At 37.0% G+C, this 16,674-nt stretch overlaps 1 protein-coding gene across 3 annotated transcripts in view; it reads right to left on the bottom strand.

The window, feature by feature from the left end:
• Nucleotides 1–16,674, bottom strand: part of LOC150078191 (voltage-dependent calcium channel subunit alpha-2/delta-2-like) — a 663,667-nt gene that overhangs the window by 101,175 nt on the left and 545,818 nt on the right. For all 3 annotated transcript variants that reach the window (XM_090384688.1, XM_090384689.1, XM_090384690.1), the window contains one exon: nucleotides 4,243–4,269. In XM_090384688.1, the coding sequence (XP_090240814.1) occupies nucleotides 4,243–4,269 (27 nt within the window). The remainder of the gene's footprint in view (nucleotides 1–4,242; nucleotides 4,270–16,674) is intronic.

Raw genomic sequence — 16,674 nt, 5'->3', positions numbered from 1 at the left:
GTTTTGCAAATTGCTGTGGCTGGAGACTATGCACCTGTGAGGTGATCTGATTGAGGTATATAAGGCCTTGAATGGGTTGAGCATGCTGAATTCCTAATGGGATTCTTCTGCTCTCAGATTACGAACCTAAGGGGGCATAAATTCAATCGAGGAAAGACAACCGTAGAATAGATATGCGGAAATTTACCTTTAACCAGTGGGTGGTTAATTGCTTGAACAAACTTCCATCTGTCGTTGTGGAAGTTGATGGCTTAAATAAATTCAAGGAGGAACTTCACAAACCTTTCGGGGGAATGTGTGAAATTTATTTATTTATTATTATTATTTTGGCTGATGCTACATAAGCTCATACACTTGCTTTCTTGCATCACATGCCTCCAATACTACTACTACTACTACTATTGTGGGGTTAATACCCATATGCAATATTTTACATTTGTCAATGTTAAACTTCAGTTGTCACCTCTCGGCCCATCTGCTGAACATTTCTAGATCCTTTTGTAGTAGTGTTTTTTTTTTTTTATGAAAACCCCAAACAGGAAAGGCATCAAACCTATAGTATTTAGTACCATGCATGGGTTGAAGGAGAAGTATGGGGGGAGGGGGATGCCGGAAACTTTGCTCTAGAGACTAAACATGGGTTTCACCACTTCAAGCCTCCAATAAGCAAAGTGGTGGTATTTCACCGGTTGATGAAAGTCATCTACCACCTGAATGGTGGTAGATGACTTTCATCAACCGGTGAAATATCAACCAGTAATGATAGTGTACTATCATTACTGTCATTAACAACCCTGCCAACCTACGTATCATCTGCAAACTTAGACATTAACCTTGATATGCCTTCATGAACTTCGTTGATAAATACTGAAAACAAGAATGGGCCCAACACAGAACCCTGGGGCACTCCACTAATAACATTAGTCCATAAAAAACAGTGTCCAATGATGACCACTCTCTCTGGCTTCTCCCACTCAACCATCCTTTTATCCATTGTAGCAATTTGCCTTAATGCCATACTGCTCCAATTTATACAGTAGTCTTCCATGTGCCACAGTATCAAAAGCTTTCCTGAAATCCAAGTATGTGATATCAAAATTATTCTTTGCATCCAATTTCTTTGTGACCACATCATAATTGTTATTTTGGATTTAAGGAGAATTAGCAACTAAGGCCATATTGCTCCGGGGATATGCAGTGGTTATTCCCTGACCTTTCCACATCCTCTGTATTTGGTGGATCACGGGCTCGAATCCCGGTCTAATCAAGAAGCATGTGCTACATACTGCTGCTCCTGCCCATCTGGCTATGGAGGTGCCCCACATTATAGTAACCAATGAAATTTGTCAGACAAGACTTCACCTTAACAAACCCACATTGTGTCTGAACTATAACTGCAGTCTTGTCTACATGATCCTGCATCACTTCCTTAACCTTTGACTCCATTATTTTACCCGGAAAAGAAGTTAGACTGACAGGTCTGTAATTACCTTTGTCAGCCTTTGATCCCCCTTTGTGAATTGGGGACACATTTGCACAGCTCCCATCCATGGGGATCTTCCCTAAGTCCAAGGTAGCTTTCAAAATTATGGCTATGTGTTTGCTTACTTCCTTTGCTGCCTCTTTTAATATTACTGGATAGATCCCATCCATCCCAGGTGCCTTCCTTATGTTTAATTTCAACAATTTCTCCTCCACTTTGCTCTCAGTTATTATTAAAAAATCACTTAGCTCCTTGTTGAGTTTGATAAATTTCTGGCCTTTCCCTCCTTGAATAACTCCTCATGTGTGAATGTAAATGCAATATACTCATTTAGTTTAATCAGCTACCTGAGCATGACCATCAATAGTCAAACCACGTATGGTATGTGGACCAATGTGATTAATCCCTTTCCTTCTAGAGTTTACATAAGTAAAGAACTCCTGTATGTTTTTCTTTGCATCCTCTGCCAAAGATTTCTCGCAATCTGGCTTCGCCTGCCTAACCTCCTTTGTGACTTGATTACAGACTAGCTTATATCTCTCTTTTTTTTTTTCTTTTTTTTTTTTAATGAAAACCCCATACAAGAGAGGTATTAGAACCTATAGTACTCAGTACAGTGCTTGGGTTGGAGGTTGAGAAGCCCAAAGAAGATATTTGTTGACATTAGACGAACTTCTGTAGACTGTAATTTTCAGGAAATACGTATGAAGGAAGGTTGTTCCAGAAAATGGCAACTGAATGAATAAACGATAAAGATGAGAAGTTGGTTCTGTGAGTTTGAAGTTGGACAGTAAAATGGATGTTGGCTGGTGGTGGTAAGGCTTCTGTGTCACCTGATAATTTATATGCATCCTATGCATATAAATGCCTTGTACATACACCAAACTGCCACTTGCCGAATTTTTGTGCACTGAATTGTCAGTCATAAAATAAAATGTCTTGCACTTAATTAACATTATTCTGATTTTTTTAGCAAGCAATATGCTGTTCTTGAATGTAATTTTCTTGGGAATGCTACTGATGCCTCATTCCTACAGTTAGAGTGCTTTTTTGTGCATGTAAAGCTAGTTATACGAAGGGTACTAGGAAAGTTTTGCAATATGATGCAACAATGAATCACAGGAAGCTGCTTGTTGCTGCATGTTGAGACATGTTCATACGTGCATAGTAGCCGCCCCGCCAAGTCGATGGGCTCAGTTATTCATTAGTAGTGAGAGTGTAAAGTGCTTGCGATGGCATCGTGGTCACGAAATGAGATAAGGACAGTTTTGCGGTATAATTTCGTGCGTGGTTTAACCATAGACCAGTGCTTAGAAGAAATGACTCTTGCACTAGATGATGATTGTCCACATCGTACAACGATATTCAGGTGGTATAGAGAATTCCAAAGGGGAAATTTCACTCTGGAGGATTCTGAGAGGCCGGGAAGGCCACGAACGTCAGTTACGGAGGAAAACGTTACTGCTGTGAGGAAAATGCTTGACGAAAACAGGCGAGTGACCTACCAACAGATAGAGGGTACTTTGGGCCGAAATGCACCAGCAATTCGTTCGATTCTGCAAGATCATTTGCACGTGAAGAAACTTTGTTCTCTCTGGGTGCCGCATCAAGTGACTGAAGAGCAGATGACACGACGTGTGACTTGGTGCCGGGAGATGTTAAAAAAGTTTGATAAGGGACAATCTCGGTATGTGAACAACATCGTGACAGGTGACGAGACTTGGCTGTACTATTACGATCTGCCGACCAAGGCTCAAAACAAAGTTTGGGTCTTTGATGATGACGACACACCCGTAACTGTCAGAAAATCCCGATCTGTAAAGAAGAAAATGATAGCTGTATTTTTCAAATCGAGTGGAATTGTGGAACGTGTCATTTTGGACACGCAGAAGACAGTCACAGCTAAGTGGTATACTGAACAATGCCTGCCTAAAGTCATTGGATCTATGAAGAACCTGCGGCCAAAGTCAAGAATGGACACCTGGTACCTCCATCACGATAATGCTGCAGCTCACCGTGCCAAAGCCTGCACCGAATATTTGACCACGACAGGACTGAAACTTCTCGAGCACCCTCCCTACAGTCCAGACCTTGCTTCCTGTGACTTTGCACTGTTCCCGCATGTGAAAATGAAGCTAAAAGGGAGGCGGTTTTCCAGTGATGAGGACCTTCTACGGGCTTGGGACAACGAGTGTGCTTTACTCCCTAGTGAAACTTGGCAGAAATGGTTTAAAGATTGGTTTCGGAGGATGGAGAGGTGTATTGAATGTAGAGGAAATTACTTTGAAAAAATTAAATAAACAAAGCTGTATTGCAAAACTTCCCTAGTACCCTTTGTATTAATTTAGTTAGGAAGTTTATGAATAATGTTTTATCAGAGCATAAGGAAATTTCTTCTCAACCCATTAAATAATTTCTACTACTTTCCCAAAATAATAGTGGTATCCATACAAGTATAATACATTTGCAGCATTTTTAGTAAATGCTGAAAATATACTTACTAAAAGAGAACAGTTTTTCATCTCCTAATAACTGTTAATAATCTCTTGTTAAATAATGAATCACTTGTTAAATGTTAAAGGAAAGGCTTTAACATTTTCCTATGATTTGCAATGGAAGCCAGTTAAAACGATTATAGCTGGAATTATTAGCTGTAGTGATTATAGAAAGTCAGTAATAAATTTAAATGTACTAGCACATACACATATTTGGCAGAAAAATATCAACTGATAACAATAACCGAGTAACTGTATTCATACCTGTATATCCAAAATTTAATCTGATTCCTGAAATGGAGAAAAAAAAATGTAAATGTTAATATTAGAAGCCAAACTATACCTGAAAGAAATTAATACCCTGTAAGTTTATCTTAAACATGTTTTAAAACAAAACTACCAGTGAACAGCAAGAGTTTTTTTTTATATATATATTTATAAAAGTTTTTTATAGTACTGATTATATCACTGAACAAAATGTATTTAGGAAGCAAAGTTCCTGTATTAATCCAGCTTTTACATTAAAAATTTTAATAGAGAAAAGCACAGAGAATATAATATTGAAACACATTTCACAAAAGCTTTCATGGGCTTGGCACACCCAGGGTCCAGAGCTGGATATAATCATTGTTCTCTTCTTAGTGATTCCTTTCTACTTCTCTCTCTATCTCTCTCTGGGTAACTTGGAAATTTTTTTTTAGCTGGTGCAGCATAAGCCTCAGGCTTCCTTGTACTACATAGCTAGAAGTAATAATATGGTTTCTAGAGGAAGATTATGGGAAATTTTAAAACAATTAAATGTCCCTAATCAATTATTAAATGCTATAGTGGATGTCTATCATAATAACAGAATTTCAATAAAGTCTAACTCTGGTATAACTGAATGGAAAGTAATCAATCGAGAAGTTCATCAAGGATGCCCAATGTCACCATCTCTGTTTAATATTCATATAAATGCAATAGTCAAAGAATGGAAAAATATGGTGGTTTTAAAATTGATAGAGTAACTAAATTAAATACTTTATTAGTTGTGGATGATCAAATAATAATAGCTCAGAATGAAGATGAACTCCAAAAATCAATTTTTACCTTGAACAACATTGCTAAAACATTTGGAATGAAAATTTAAAATGAAAAGACTAAAGTTATGGCATTTAAAGGTAATCCAATCAGAAGTAAAACAGTAATAGAAAATAGTAACAAGAAATTTTTGGAACAAGTAAATTCATTCAAGTATCTTGGATGTTATCTTTCTTATGTTGAAGAAAAAGATATAGAATTAAAACTTTCCAATTTTCTAAAAGTTACAGGTTTAATTGACAATATCCTAAAACCAAACAAAGTTCAAAAGCATACAAGGATTAAAGCTTATAAGGTGATAGTAAGACCCACTTTACTCTACGGAAGTGAAACTTGGACAATTAAATCAAAATATGAGAAAACTGCTAAAATGAAATTTATTTGCCGAACCAGTGGCTATAGATTATTGGACAAGAAGAAGAAAAGTTCTGAGATTCGTAAAGAATTAGGTATTGATCCAATAATAGATAGAACCTACAAATACAGAGGAAAATGGATTAATCATTTGGATAGGATGCATCCAGCAAGATTACCAAAGAAGATTATGAAATATCGGCCAGTTGGAAGAAGAGATCCAGGACATTCAAGGAAAAGATGGACTGAGACCGGAACAGGCCATCTGGCCTAAATTCTTGAGATGATGATGAAGATTATTATAAAAATAAATGTGAAATTACCATATCATGTACTGTTATTTAAAAAAAGCCCTATTTTTCTTTTTTTTTTCATAAAGTGGTTTTATTTATGCAGAAAAACAAATTTTGTGCACTATGAATATGAAATTAAATATGATTTTAAAAAATCATTTTAATATTATTTTCTTAAAAAAAATTTTTTTTTTGGTACATTGTTGTTTATAAAGTACACATGACGTTTCTCTAGTTAACTTCTCTTAGCTACACTTAATGGGATTTTATGGGATTAGCTACACTGATGGGATTCTGCCTCTTGCTCAGAATAATCACCTGAGAGGGCAAATGGAGGAAAGACAGATGTAGGATAGATGTCCAGAAATTTGTCTTTAGCTAGCGGGTAGTTGGTTGGTGGAACAGACTTCCATCCCTTGTTGTGGAAGTTGATAGCCTAAATAAATTTAAGGCTCAGCTGGACAGGTATTTCGAACGAACAGAGGGGTGAAGTGGAAGTTTTTTTTTTTTTTTTTTTTTTCTGGCTGATGCTGCATAAGCTTGCTTTCTTGCATCATATGCCTCTACTAATGCTAATCTCCAAAATGCCACATTTGTAGATGAAATGATTTTTTAGCATACACTAGCATCCAACTTTTATAACTCTGGGCCATTCAATTAAAACTATGGACTGATTTGCTTTGCAGATACATCAGGCATATGGTTCACATGGAAAATGGCAACATTATTCAATTTTTTGATGATTTATCCACAGGACGTGTATAGATTATTATTGACATTAAAAACTACTATATGAAGAAAAGCTGTAAACACACATTATCAAATAAAAGGAAATGGTTTATTTTATTTGAAATGATAGTTCAAAAAGTTTCCATACAGACATAGAGGCCTGATGTAGCCGAGTGGTCAGGAGTGCAAGTGCAGTGCCACATGCTCTTTGAGTAGACTGGTGTTCAAGTCCATGACTACTAAATATAATTAACATTCGTATTGACTGATTTATTGTAAACTCCACTGACATGGTGGTCGTGCTGGAGTATAAACAAGAACATTAATAGGTTTCCACATGGGCTATATCTGAGGCCTGGAAGATGACAAAATAATATTCAATTCCATTCCAACTGATTTTTTGTACCGTAGAAGGAACATCTACAGTACAGAAAACCACTGAAGCATATCCAGATAATTAGCACTGCTGAATGTCTTTCATGAAAGGAGAAAAGAGCGAATCACTCTGGGACAAAAAAATTTTGCATCACACATTCAACTTGGAACTATCCCCTCAAATGACATGAATTTTCACTGTCCAGAATTCTGTAGGTGTGTATATTAGTAACATTGTCCAAGTAACCAGTGTCATTTTCAATCCAGTGGGGCCTGTCTGCATGTCTTTTAGCTTGGATGCTCACTTAGTTTCAGCACTTGTGCACTCTGAATTTTATATGCTTAGAGTTTCAAATGAACATGGAAAATCTTCTGATTTAATGGGCCAAATGAAGTTCATTATTTATTGGGGCAATTAAGTTCATGGATTATTAAAGCAAATAAAGTTTTTTGCTGATCCCAATGTGGGACCTCTTAAAAAACTTCATAAACCTTACAAATGCCCCAGCAGCAACAGGGGACATACCATTTCTTGAAATTGTTTTGACCATCACTGGTTGGACTGTCTTCTTCATCACATTTTACTCCAGGGGCTCACATCTGGTGAGTATGGGCTTGGCACACCCAGGGTTCTGAGCTGGATATCATCGTTCTTCCTTTTCTTGGTGTTTCCTTTCTACTTCTGACACTTGCTCTCTCTCTAAGGTAACTCAGGAATTTTTTTTTGGCTGGTGCAGCATAAGCTTCAGGTTTCCTTGCCCTGTATGGCTAATAATAATAATAATAAATAACATTGCAACTGTTAATGTCTTTGCCATTTATGACCGATTCATTTCAAATATCACGCACACACACACACACACACACACACACACACACACACACACACACACACACACACACACACACACACACACACACACACACACACACACACACACACCTGTTGCCACCTAGTGGTTTCACTCATTTGGTCTGGACTTGAGTACCATCATGGACTGGAGGAAGTTCTATAGGCCTCTTTAATTGGGGCTGTAGTTAGCTGATCTCAGGAGGAAATAATAAATCATATCTATGGGATTTTATATATTACAGTGTGCAAAATCCCATCTAATTGAAAAAAAAAAAAAAATATATATCTTGGAATTATATAAATATATAATTATATATAAAAGAAATGTAATGAAATTAATTCCAAAGCTAAAATAATAACAGATATTTGGGCTGAAAAATACTATATTAAGCTATAAGAAGTAAAACTGTCACCAAAATATACACAGTAAAATCGGATTCATGTTTGGTACAGTCCAGAGGTTTTCAAAATTCTGATTTAATGACCCAAATTTTTGGGGAATGGACAGAAAGATAAGGAATTTCAAGTTTAAAAGAATTCCTGTCTCTCATGGCTGCCAGAACACTGATTTGTCTATTCTAGAGTTCTAATTATTTATTTCTTATATTATTTATTGACATTTATTATTTACTCCCTGGTCGAAAGAATGTCCAGAAAAGACAGTTTCTGCTTCACTTAAATTTCCATTTTAAATATTTGTGGGTATCATTTGCTGAGCTTGATAAAAAATTCTTGTAATTTCTCTGTGGAGTGGCTCCAAATGGAGAGAACAACATACTCAAAAACTTAGGAGCAGAATTGATTTGTTTTAGGAAGTTTCAATATTTTTTTGAATATTTTTGACAAAAAATAAGACAAAGGACAGCCCATTAAGCTTGAGATCTCAATGAAAGGAATCTTAGGAGATGAATGCTTTGCCCACTGACAGATCTATAAGTAAAGTAAATCTGTGATACACATCAGTCTCATAAAACTCATAACAACCCTTTGGTGAATGATTTTGTTCAATTGCTTCTTCAGAGGAACAGATGTAAGCACAGAGTTAGCATTAAATACATGAGTATGTCTTTTGGTTCTACTTGCTCTAGTTTTTTGATAAGGTCATCTGATATTTTAAATAGTTGAGTTTGAGGGTATAACCTGTTTTAATGTTCTGACCAGACCGAATTCAGCTTATCATGGGGGGTTAGCTGAAAAACCATCCTTTTGAATTTTAATATTAGCAGATATAGGGAGTATTCAAATTGTTGGAGTTCAGATCTTCAACGATTTAACTGTTGTCCAAGAGTTACTTCAGTTTTATTTTGATGTTAAGGGTAACACTTTTTTTTAAAAAATATCTTTGTAAGTTTCTGTGTCCATCATGAGGTCTTCAATTTTGTTAATGCAACCTCTGCATTAATACTACAGTAATGTACCCTTTAACAGCTGTAGAAATATGGATGCCTTTGTATTTTTTGTGAACTGTAGCCAGTGCTTTTTAATTCTTTCATAAGATTGTCTTTTATGATTTTTTTTATTGTAAATCCTGTCATAGTTAACATTTCTTAGCATCTGCATAACTTATTATTAATGGTGTTCTTTTGCCTGTGCAAACCAGAATGAAGGTGAGCAAGGAAATCTAATAATGTAATTTCTTTTGCTTAAAAGTTAGACTTGTCTTTAAAAAATTAAATTCCATAACTGAAATTTTTTTGTTGCTAAGATTGACTACACTGGAGAAAGGAATCAACTACGGAGTTTGATGAATCACCGAAATTAAATTGTATGTTTGTGGTTGAAATTGCGAAGGATGGTATGTCGTCATTCAGAAACTTGGGGAATTAACAAGGAGTGCATTGTGTTCATATGGGTATTACCATTCTGATCATCTAAAATCTGATCATGAGAAACTATAGGGATTTGATTATGAGTGGTATGATTAAAAACATAACTGTGTCTATGACAAAATCCAAGGAAGTACAGCCAATCGACATGGCTGGACAATGCAGTGTCGAGTCAGTTTAGTGTGACATAAGCACTGGGAAAGCAAAATTGAGAGTAGGAGTGACTCTGATGAGTATAATAAACAACTATACAGAGAAATAGAGTGGGGCAGTAAATCAGAGTGTCTTATAATGGGGGATTTTAATTTCCAAGATATTAACTGGAATTTGTTGGTTGGTCACTCACACACTAGCAAGACTTCTGTGGATTTAATGGATAATTGTTTTCTACAGCAGCATGTTCGCGAAGCAACTAGAGGGAGTAATACTCTTGATCTGATGATCAGTAGTGATTCTTCATGCATTAAAAATCTGCAGATAAAGGAACCACTAGGTGGCAGTGATCACAGTGTACTGAAGTGGTATTTATTCAAAGAGGTAACTACTATCAGAGGTAAAGGGAAGGGTTTTTGCTTTCATAAAGGTGACTACGGTGGTCTGAGACACTATTTAAATTACATGATGCTGTTACCAACAGTAAATTCAAAATGGGAAGCATGTAAAGAATTAATCTTGGAAGCTATTAGGTTTTTCATACCAACTAAGAAATAAATGTTCAAGATTTACACCTATATGGATGTCAGATGAACTAATTAGACATGTCACAGAGAAGAAAAATGCATGGGATACATATAAATTAACAGGTGACACGGAAGCCTATGATAGATATAAGCTGGTCTGTAACCAAGTCACAACAGAGGTTAGGCAGGCAAAGGCAGATTACGAGAAATCTTTGGCAAAGGATGCAAAGAAAAACAGCAAAGAGTTCTTTACTTATGTAAATTCTAGAAGGAAGGGGATGAATCATATTGGTCCACTTAACATAGATGGTTTGACTACTGATTATCCTGCTCAAGTAGTTGATAAACATAATGAGTCAGCAGGGTTGTTAATGACATTAATGAGAGTACACTGCTGCAACAGGATCTAGAAAAGTTGAGTAGATGGGCTGAGAGGTGGCAACTGAAGCTTAACATTGACAAATGTAAAGTACCACATATGGGAAGCAGTAACCCCAGATTAACGTATCAACTGTGTGGTACTACACTGAGAGAGGTAAAGTGAAAAGTACATGCGGTAATTGTGCAGATGGATATGAAGTTTTCTGAGTAGTGCAGATGGTCTGCAAGAGTAGCTCATGGTGTCTTGTCAATGATATACAGGAATTTTTCTAGCATGGATAAGGAGGTAATTATCCCCTTGTATAAGGCAATGGTCAGGCCACACCTTGAGTACCGTATACAGGTCTGGAGGTCTCATTTTAAGAAAGATGTAGAGCTGTTGGAGTGAGTACAGAGAAGGGTAACAAGATTAGTGAATGGAACAAAGGGTTGCTCTTATGAAGAAAGGCTTAAATTTTGTAAATTACTGTGTCTGGAGGCTAAGCAACCTGCACCATTGAGAATCCCATCAGCATTCTCAATGCTGATGGGATTCTTCCCTTTCTTCATAATAATTGCCTGAGAGGGCATAAATTCAAATTGAGGAAAGACAGTTGTAGGACAGATGTGCAGAAGTTTGCCTTTAGCCAGCGGGTGGTTAATTGCTGGAAAAACTTCCATCATTGTAGAAGTTGATAGCTTAAATAGATTCAAGGCACGACTAGACAAATATTTCGAGTGAGTGGATAAATTTTATGTTAGGATAAAATGAGGTTTTTTTTTTTTTTTTTTTGATTGATGCTATATAAGCTTGCTTTCTTACATCATCTGCCTTTACTAATGCTAATGTGTCTATACACTTTTCTACAGCTATCAGACAGACAGGTAAATTTTCTGTAAGTATCTGTACCTGTTTTTGGTTCATGTAATGAAATTTTATGTTAGGGAGAGAAGTTAGGTTACTGAAAAAGATTCTTTGGATTATTTGTTTATGTAACCAAATTTTATGTTAGGGAGAGAAGTTAGGTTACTGAATTATTTTTTGCGAAGACTTCTCTTTTAATTTACAGTAATACCTCAGTTAACAAATCCTCTGGTAACGAAGCTCCTTTATAACGAAGTCGGCAAAAAACACCTACAGCGCATGCAAAAGTTTGTAGCAGGGATTTTTGATGTACCTAGAACTCACTTCATGATATACAGAGCTGTGTTAATTGTCATTGATATCATGCATACCTACTGTATGCATGATATGAAATTATTAAATAATAATTATTAAATGAAATAAATAATAATTTCCCAGTATGTCACAAAAACATAAAACAATATCTTTAGAAACCAAAATGCAGATTATAAGGAGGATAGAAGCTGGAGAAAAGAAATGCCATGTATTGCAATCATTGGGGTTAACCACAATCAACTTTAAAAACAATTTTAAATCAAGCTGATAAAGGTAAGCAGTCTGTGCTAAATCAGTCAGTGACATTACCGCATCCAAAAGTAGCATTATAAAAAACATGGAAAAAATGATAAGTGTTTGGGTAGATGATATTGAAACATAGTCATATGCCAGTCACCCAGGCGATAATTCAACACAAAGCATTCAACTTATTTTACCATTTAAAGGCCCAGGAAGCTGAGGAAACCACCGAGACTTTTGTGGCTACTCGTAGTTGGTTTGAGAAATTCAAAAAATGTGCAAGAATTCATGGCATTAAACTGATGGGCCAGGCCATAAATGCCGACATCCAGGCAGCAGCAGCAGCAGAATTTCCTGCACAACTGCAAGCCGTAGTAGGACGAGGAAAATACCCACAGAATTTGGTATTCAATGTGGATGAAAGCAGGCTATTCTGGAAACACTTGCCCTCCAAAACTTTCATCTCCTGAGATGAGAAAAGAGCTTCTGGGTTTAAAGAAGACAAGGACCGATTAACACTGTTGTTGGGTGCGAATGCATCTGGGGATATGAAGCTAAAACCAATGCTTGTTTACCATTCCGAAACGCCTCGAGCTATGAAAGGATCCTCCAAACCTAATTTGGCGGTAACATGGAAATCGAATGGAAAGGCCTGGGTGACATGGCTTTTTACCCATTGGTTTGTCAACTATTTTTGTCTGCTGTCCAATGTTATTTTGAACGAAATAATTTCAAACCCAAGGCACTTTTGCTACTGGACAATGCACCAGGTCAACCTTCAAATCTTGGCTCACTTCAAACATGCACAATTTAGTGCTGTTACTCATGCCAAACACAACTTCGCTGTTACAATCAATGGATCAGGGCATTATAGCAATCTTTAAAGCCTACTATCTGAGATGCACTTTTAGTCAACAGATTGAGGCTAATGATGAAATACAACAGTCGATCAATGATTTCTGGAAAAATTACAACATTATGAAAGCAATCAGCAATATCAAAGAAGCCCGGGATGAAGTGACAGATCAGTGTCTTAATGGTGTTTGGTGACAAATATGGCTCAATGTTGTTACAGAATGAAATGGAGTAGAATGTGAAATTCCTGCAATTAGCACAGAAGCAGAAGTCAGCATTAGTATTAGCAAGGGCACATGATACAAGAAAGCAAGCTTATATAGCATCAGCCAGAAAAAAAAAAACAACAAACAGACCCTTCTCATTTTACCCATCCACTCGCTCCAAATGTTTCTGTAGTCCTTGAATCTGTTTAAGCTATCAACTTCTACAGCGATAGAAATGGAAGTTTGTTCCAGCAATCAACCACCTGTTGGCTAAAGGCAAACTTCTGCACATCTATCCTACAACTGTCTTTGATCAATTTGAATTTATGCCCTCTTAAGCAATTATTCTGAGCAAGAGGAAGAATCTCATCAGCATTTGAGCATGCTCAAGCCATTCAAGGCTTTATACACATCAATCAGATCACCTCGCAGGTGCCTAGTCTCCAGACATTGTAATTTGAAAAACTTAAGCCTTTCTTCATAAGAACAACCCTTTGTTCTATTCACTAATCTTGTTGCCATTCTCTGTACTCCAACAGCTCTACATCCTTCTTAAAATGAGGCCTCCAGACCTGTATACAGTACTCAAGGTGTGGCATGATCATTGCCTTATACAAGGTGATAATCACCTCCTTATCCCTACTAGAAAAATTCTTGTATATCATTGACAAGACACCATGAGCTACTCTTGCAGACAGTCTGCACTGCTCAGAAAACTTCATATCTGCCTGCACAATTACCCGCAAGTCTTTTTCACTCTTTACCACTGTCAGTGTAGTACCACACGGTTGATACGTTACTCTGGGGTTACTGCTTCCCAATTGCAATACTTTACATTTGTCAATGTTAAACTTCAGTTGCCACCTCTCAGCCCATCTACTCAACTTTTCTAGATCCTGTTGCAGCAGTGTACTGTCATTAGTGTCATTAACAACTCTGCCGACTTTTGTATCGTCTGCAAACTTGGACATTAAGCCTGATATACCATCATCAATATCATTGATGAATACAGAAAACAACAATGGACCCAACACTGAACCCTATGGGACTCTACTAATAACATTAGTCCAGAAGAGTAGTGTCCATTGATTACCACTCTCTGTCTTCTCCCACTCAACCATCCCTTTATCCATAGCAACAATTTGCCTCCAATGCCACACTGCTCTAATTTGTGCAGCAGTCTTCCATGTGCAACAGTATCAAAAGCCTTTCTAAGATCCAAATATATGATATCAAAATTATTCTTTGCATCCAGTTCCTTTGTGACTACATCATAGTATCCAATCAAATTGGTCAGACAAGACTTCCTCTTAACAAACCTATGCTGTGTCTGAGCTATAACTGAAGTCTAGATGATCCTGCAATGCTTCTTTAACCAGTGGCTCCATTAATTTTCCTGGAATAGAAGTTAAACTAACAGGTCTATAATTACTTGTGTTGCCATTCGATCCTCCTTTGTGAATTGGGGTCACATTTGCACATCTCCAGTCCATGGGTACCTCCCCTGAGTCCAAAGAAGCTCCCTGAATAATTATGGCCAAGGGTTTGCTTACTTCCTTTGCTGCCTCTTTTAATATAACTGGATAGATCCCGTCCACCCCAGGTGCCTTCTTTATGTTTATCTTCAACAATTTCTCCTCCACTTTACTCTCAGTTATTACAAGATTATCTAGCTTACTGCCAGAGTTTAATTCACCTCTGGCATTCCCCTCCATGAATAAATTGGGGAGACATTCGCACCCCTCCAAAGAAACCTCCCCCGAATCCAAGGATGCTCTAATAATCATGGCTGAAGGATTGCCTCCATTTTGCTTCCTCTCTCTTAATATAATTGGATAGATCCCATCGGTATAGTCTCACTTTCCTTAATTCACATTCTCTAATCCCAGAAGCAGTAATGGTCACTTGCCATAATCACATATCCCATAATGAATGCTTGGCATAATGGTGACCTGCCCCAACCACATCCCAATGGTAAAGGGGGGGGTGCTACTGTCAGTTGTGCTAAGTAAGAGATAATTGCATACCTGCAATCCCTTTCACTCTATGGGCTTTTACAGGGGGTTGATGAGCAAGCGAGGTAATGCCCCTCTACATCTGTTGACCTAAGAATTTGTTCAAATAGTAGCCAAACATCAGCATGAGGCCAATGTTTCCATTCTTTATATTCTTATTCCAGATAAGTCCAAATCACTTACAATCACATGGTCCGATTAATTCAACAGAAAGCACTGCAACAGTTCAATCAATAAAATTCCAATTTGATTACGAAAGTGCTTTCATCGGATCCATAGAAGAAACATTTTCTGATGCTGATATTAAGGGCTGTTTATTTCATTTCAATCAAGCAATTTGGTGGAAAGTACAATATTCAGGATTACAACTGGCATACATTGAGGAACAAATTGTCGGAAATTTAGTGAAGTCAATGGTGGGATTGGCATTTGTTTCTTTAGATGAACTAGAGGAAGCTTGGGAAGGAATCATTCGAGAATGTCCACCACCAGAACATCCTTCATATGAAAAGTGCGAAGAGCTTATAAAATACTGTAAATACGAGGGCATTAATAAGAAATTAATGAAATTAACAGCAGATAGACAAAACGGATACATGATTTACACACTTTTGTGCAAGCAGTTGGTTACTTTCTTCCACTAAATGATTAATGTTCAATGATTAATGATCAACTGAAGTTTATAACATTGACAAATGCAAAGTACTGGATACGGGTAGCAGTAACCCAAGAGAAATGTACCAACTATGTGGTACTACACTCAGGGAAGTGGAAAAGACCTGGGGGGTAATTGTGCAGTCAAATATGAAGTTTGCTGAACAGTGCAGATGGGCTGCCAGAGCAGGTCATGGAGTCTTGTCAATGATATACAGGAATTTTGCTAGCAGGGACAGGGAGGTGATTATCCCGTTATACAAGACAATGGTCAGGCCACACCTACAGTACTGTGTACAGGTATGGAGGCCTCATTTTAGGAAGGATGTAGAGTTGCTAGAACAAGTAGAAAGAAGGGCAACAAGATTGATGAGGGGAACAAAGGGGGGGTGCCCTTACCAAGAAAGGCTTAAACTCTGGAAATTGCAGCACCTGGAGAGTAGGCACCTGTGAGGTAATCTGATTGAGGTATATAAGGTCTTGAATGGGACGAGCAAGCTGAATGCTGATGGGATTCTTCCTCTTGCTCAGATTAAGAACCTGAGGGGGCATAAATTCAAATTGAGGAAAGACGGTTGTAGAATAGATGTGCAGAAATTTGCCTTTAGCCATCGGGTAGTTGATTGGTGGAACAGACTTCCATCTTTTGTTGTGGAAGTTGATAAGCCTAAATAAATTTAAGGCTGAGCTCTACAGGAATTTGGAACAAATGGAGGGGTGAAATGGGAGTTTTTTTTTTTTTTTTTTTTTTGGCTGATGCTGCATAAGCTTGCTTTCTTGCATCATATGCCCCTACTAATGCTAATGCTAATATAATTTAAACTTTAATAATTCTTATTTGTATTTTAAACCTGTGTTTATTTATTTATTTGATATCAAGACTATATCAATTTCTCTTTGTATTTTAAACATAATTTGTATTTGTAAAAATAAAATAAATTGATTATTATTTTGATTTTATATTTGTTTATTTTTTTTGTTATGTTTTTGTGAACA

This window comes from Mastigoproctus giganteus, chromosome 11 (genome assembly GCF_048544385.1).
Source record: "Mastigoproctus giganteus isolate SK-2022 chromosome 11, ASM4854438v1, whole genome shotgun sequence".
Lineage (NCBI taxonomy): Eukaryota > Metazoa > Arthropoda > Arachnida > Uropygi > Thelyphonidae > Mastigoproctus > Mastigoproctus giganteus.
Note: the sequence above shows the minus strand (reverse complement) of the source record. Positions and strands in the feature narration are given on the sequence as shown.